Source organism: Alosa pseudoharengus, unplaced genomic scaffold, assembly GCF_046254945.1.
Source record: "Alosa pseudoharengus isolate Yale_2024_CS ecotype anadromous, Long Island Sound unplaced genomic scaffold, YU_APseudo_1.1 YU_APseudo_1.1_scf_23, whole genome shotgun sequence".
Classification (NCBI taxonomy): domain Eukaryota; kingdom Metazoa; phylum Chordata; class Actinopteri; order Clupeiformes; family Clupeidae; genus Alosa; species Alosa pseudoharengus.
In genome coordinates, this window is record NW_027468685.1 from 3583390 (window position 1) to 3588389 (window position 5000).

The 5000-nt window shown below is 46.4% G+C and overlaps 1 protein-coding gene across 5 annotated transcripts in view; it reads right to left on the minus strand.

Moving 5' to 3' along the window:
* ints3 (integrator complex subunit 3) overlaps positions 1-5000 on the minus strand; it is a 26240-nt gene that overhangs the window by 4876 nt on the left and 16364 nt on the right. For all 5 annotated transcript variants that reach the window (XM_076301133.1, XM_076301131.1, XM_076301130.1 and 2 more), the window contains exons 20-25: positions 3431-3584; positions 2908-2976; positions 1288-1363; positions 777-890; positions 144-192; positions 1-8 (exon numbers count right to left, since the gene is read on the minus strand). The exon at positions 1-8 is cut by the window's left edge and continues 160 nt beyond it. In XM_076301133.1, coding sequence (XP_076157248.1) covers positions 1-8; positions 144-192; positions 777-890; positions 1288-1363; positions 2908-2976; positions 3431-3584 — 470 coding nt within the window. The remainder of the gene's footprint in view (positions 9-143; positions 193-776; positions 891-1287; positions 1364-2907; positions 2977-3430; positions 3585-5000) is intronic.

The following is a 5000-nucleotide window of genomic DNA, read 5'->3' on the forward strand; positions in this document are numbered from 1 at the left end:
CCATGGGTCTGAGACACACACACACACACACACACACACACACACACACACACACACACACACACACACACAACATACAAATTGCTCAAGTAAGGTAAGTGTGTGTGTGTGTGTGCTTGTGTGTGTGTGTGCTTGTTACTCACTTCTCTCTGCGTAGCTGCAACAGCAGACATGAGAGCGCCTCAGGATGTTCTACAGAGAGAGAGAACAGAAAGGGAGAGAGAGAGAGAATAGAGAAAATACAGAGAGAGAATATATAGAGAGAGAATAGAGAGAGAGAGGGCAAGAATAGAGAGAGGGAGGGAGCGAGGGAAAAAGGAAAAGAAAAGTGAGAGATGAACAAACAATCGTCGGAATGGGCTTGACTGGCACAAGACAAAGAGTGCCGGCAGTATGTGTGTACAACACGCTAAGAGACAGAATACAAATGTGTGTGAGAGTGTGTGTGTGTGTTACCCTTGTATTTGAGGTGCTGGAGGATGGAGATGATGGTGTGTGTGTGTGTGTGTGTTACCCTTGTATTTGAGGTGCTGGAGGATGGAGATGATGGTGTGTGTGTGTGTGTGTGTGTGTGTGTGTGTGTGTGTGTGTGTTACCCTTGTATTTGAGGTGCTGGAGGATGGAGATGATGGTGTGTGTGTGTGTGTGTGTGTGTGTGTGTGTGTGTGTGTGTGTGTTACCCTTGTATTTGAGGTGCTGGAGGATGGAGATGATGGTGTGTGTGTGTGTGTGTGTGTGTGTGTGTGTGTGTGTGTGTGTGTGTGTGTGTGTTTTACCCTTGTATTTGAGGTGCTGGAGGATGGGGATTATCGTTTCCAGTGGGATGCTGTGGGCCAGAAAGAGCTGCCAAGTGCTGTACTGCTCGAACGTCTCCCAGTCAAGGGATTGAACTAGAGAGAGAGAGAGGGAGAGAGAGAGAGAGATAGGGAGAGAGAGGGAGAGAGAGAGAGGGAGAGGGAGAGAGAGAGAGAGAGGGAGAGGGAGAGAGAGATAGGGAGAGAGGGAGAGAGAGAGAGAGAGAGAGGGAGAGAGAGAGAAACACACACACATAGTTACACACACACAAACAAAGAAGAGCTGTACTGCTCAAACCAGTTAAGAGACTGAACTAGAGAGAGAGAGAGAGAGAGAGAAACACACACACACACAGTTACCCATGCTCACACACATGCTGTACTGATCAAATATCTCCCAGTCAAGATACTAGAGGGAGACACACACACACACACACACACACACACACACACACACACACACACACACACACACACACACACACAGACTTACTGAGTATGTTGAGAACAGAGTCTTTACGGAACATCACCAGATTACCCATCATCACATGACACATTAGCTCTTGAAGCTGGGGAAAGAGAGATGAAGAGAGAGGAGAGAGATGGAGAGAGAGAGAGAGAGAGAGATGGAGAGAGAGATGAAGAGAGAGAGATGAAGAGAGGAGAGAGAGAGAGAGAGAGACAGAGATGGAGAGAAAGAGAGAGAGTGAGAGAAAGAATAGAAATCTGGTCAGGCTCTATTTTATACAGTCTATGGTCAGGACAAACACAACGGGCTCTATTTTATACAGTCTATGGTCAGGACTAACACAATGGACTCTTTGCACATACGGCTCGTTTGTTTCCGATGGAGCCAGGTGTGTTTGAACCTGCCGCTATTGTTAATGTAATTAGTGTTTACACGGACCCAGTTTGGTGTTACACTAGTGAATCAGCACGTTACCATCAGAGTTTCCGCTAGAAAAAAATGGTTTAGTTTTCCGGACATTTTGATGATATGCTGGTCAAATATCCTATTATCGCTTCTTAATTAGTCAAGTTGAGGAAAACTGGAGACAGGCTATGTAGCTTAAAGAATGACATAATCAGGCTGAATAGAATACAACATGTTCATTAGCCTAACTTAAACATGCCTAACAAGATCTAGCCAGTATGTTTTCATGGACAGCAAGAGTCCGCTTCGTTCATTGTTTTAAAAAGGCTACGTTGTTTGTTGCTGCTACCCACGTTATCTCCAGTGGTTCCACTGTTTAACTTACACAGATGTGCACACACAAGAATGAGCGCTCACACCACTACCCCCTAAGGCTATGCCTCTTTATTTGATAACAATAAATTAAGAAATGTTTCCTATTCTGGGAAATGTTTAGTTTCTTTTTCTTTTGATCCGCGGTTCAATGATACCGTTTAATTGTGCAGGAAATTCTCCGCGGACCAGCAATCTCTTCGTCGAGGAGGCCCTAACCCTGCGGATCATAGACAGAGAAAGCATAGGCCTACTGTATGCTTTGGGTACAGAACACAGTTGCATGTCCAGTGTACACGGAGAATGACAGTGTCTTGGAGCGGCCGCAACCCCGCAACTCCACTTCCAACGTCATGATTCCGACAGATACGCCCGACACTTCTGCTTTTTGTCGGACATTTCATTTTTTTTCCGGCCAATGTCCGATAATTACCGGACAACGGAAACCCTGGTTACCATAGAGAAGGATTTATGCGTGTGTTAAAATTGTTATTATTAGGCAAACAAGATATTCAGTATCGGAGTGTTAGGATGCAGATGTGAGGAGCAGAATAACAGAAGATGGCGTTCCACACAGTTAACGCTCCTGTGGAAACCAAGAGACCGCATTGAGAGCCTTCCGTGCAAAAAGCCCGTTCAACACAATTAAATTCAAATCTGATCAAAACCTATTTTATACAGTCTATGGTCAGGACTAACACAATTCAACTCAATTCAATTCAATTTGGTTTATTAGCATGGAAACAGAATTGCTACAGCTGAGTAATAATATATTAATTATAAATAGTTTACTGTAATGTGAATACAGTGTGTTGAGTTGAGTGTGTGTGTGTGTGTGTGTGTGCGTGTGTGTGTGCGCGTATTCACCTGTGTGGAATCAATGACAGCCACAATCATATTCAGCAGTTCTCCACTGCGCAGAGTCTCATCAGGGAACTGAAAACACAATATAAACACATACATTTACATCCAGCCATTTTAACTGTGTGTGTGTGTGTGCGTGCATGCGTGCGTGTGTGTGTGTGCGTGTGTGTGTGCGCATGCGTGCGTGTGTGCGTGCGTGTGCGCATGCGTGCGTGTGTGTGTGTGTGTGTGTGTGTGTGTGTGCGTACGTGTGCGTGTGTGTGTGTGCGCATGCGTGCGTGTGTGTGTGTGTGAGCGTGTACCTCGGAGTAGATGGAGGGCGTGAGGTAACAGAGCAGGGGGACGTGTGTGTGTGTGGGCGCATGCGTGCGTGTGTGTGTGTGTGTGAGCGTGTACCTCGGAGTAGATGGAGGGCGTGAGGTAACAGAGCAGGCGGACGTGTGTGTGTGTGTGCGCATGCGTGTGTGTGTGTGTGTGTGTGTGTGCGCATGCGTGCTTGTGTGTGCGTGTGTGTGTGAGCGTGTACCTCGGAGTAGATGGAGGGCGTGAGGTAACAGAGCAGGCGGACGTCGTCCTCCTGACAGGCCTTCATGTCCATCATGAGGCAGGTGTGCAGGTCCCCCAGCGCTGTGGCCTGAGCAAACGCCTCGTAGAGACTCATCTTACCTGCCGCCGCTTTACTGCAGGGGGGGTGGGGGGGGGGGGGGGGTGGAGAGGAAGGGGGGGAAGAGAGGGAGAAGGAGGGGGGAGGGAGAAAGAGAGAGGGGGGGGGAAAGGGAGGGGGCATTTATTAATGCAGCATTCAGAGCTTTGCATTACTGCATCCTTAAAACAAAAACTGCATGAGCATATCTGATACTATTCAGCTTCCTGTCTGTATGTTAAAAGCTTCGGTAACACTTTACTTGACGGGTGAGTTCATAACACATTCATAGCAGCTGTCATAAACTGCACATAAAGCATTAATGACTGTTTAAAGAGACATGACTCATATTCATAAAAGGTTTGGTATGAATGTTGAGTCATGTCTCATGAAACAGTCATGAATGCTTTATGTGCAGTTTATGACAGCTGCTATGAATGTGTTATGAACTCACCCATCAAGTAAAGTGTTACCAAAGCTTCTATATGTTAAGAGCCATAAGCTGCTCAAGATCATCAGCAGCAGCATTTATTCTTTATTTTAGTTCTTTCTGTATTTGGCGGACACTTTTCTGCAAGGTGAAACCTACAGGTGTCTTAAACACTTAAGGGGACATCACATTGCACGCGGTATGCACTTCGCTCGCCGCTAGGTTGCTCTTGGTTGAGGTAATGTCCCAAAGATTTGTGTTTGCCGGCGGGCTTAGCGCAAAATATCTATGATTTACAGCGTGGTCAATTAATAGCAGGGCCACCAAAGCTACTTCTTGCAAACCCAGCTTGAATTTCCCCTGGGGATCAATAAAGTATATCTGTCTATCTATCTATCTAGCTCCTTAGCCACTACACTAGCAACACTAGCATCACTTAGCCACTACACTAGCAACACCTAGCCACTACACTAGCAACACCTAGCCACTACACTAGCAACACCTAGCACCACTTAGCCACTACACTAGCAACACTACACTAGCAACACTTAGCTACTACAGTAGCACCACTTAGCCACTACACTAGCAACAGCTAGCACCACTTAGCCACTACACTAGCAACACCTAGCACCACTTAGCCACTACACTAGCAACACTTAGCCACTACACTAGCAACACCTAGCACCACTTAGCCACTACACTAGCAACACTTAGCCACTACACTAACAATAAATAGCCACTACACTAGCACTACACTAGCAACACTTAGCCACTACACTAGCACCACATAGCCACTACACTAGCAACACATAGCCACTACACTAGCACCACATAGCCACTACACTAGCACCACTTAGCCACTACACTAGCAACACATAGCCACTACACTAGCAACACATAGCCACTACACTAGCAACACTTAGCCACTACACTAGCACCACTTAGCCACTACACTAGCACCACTTAGCCACTACACTCGCACCACTTAGCCACTACACTAGCAACACTTATCCACTACACTAG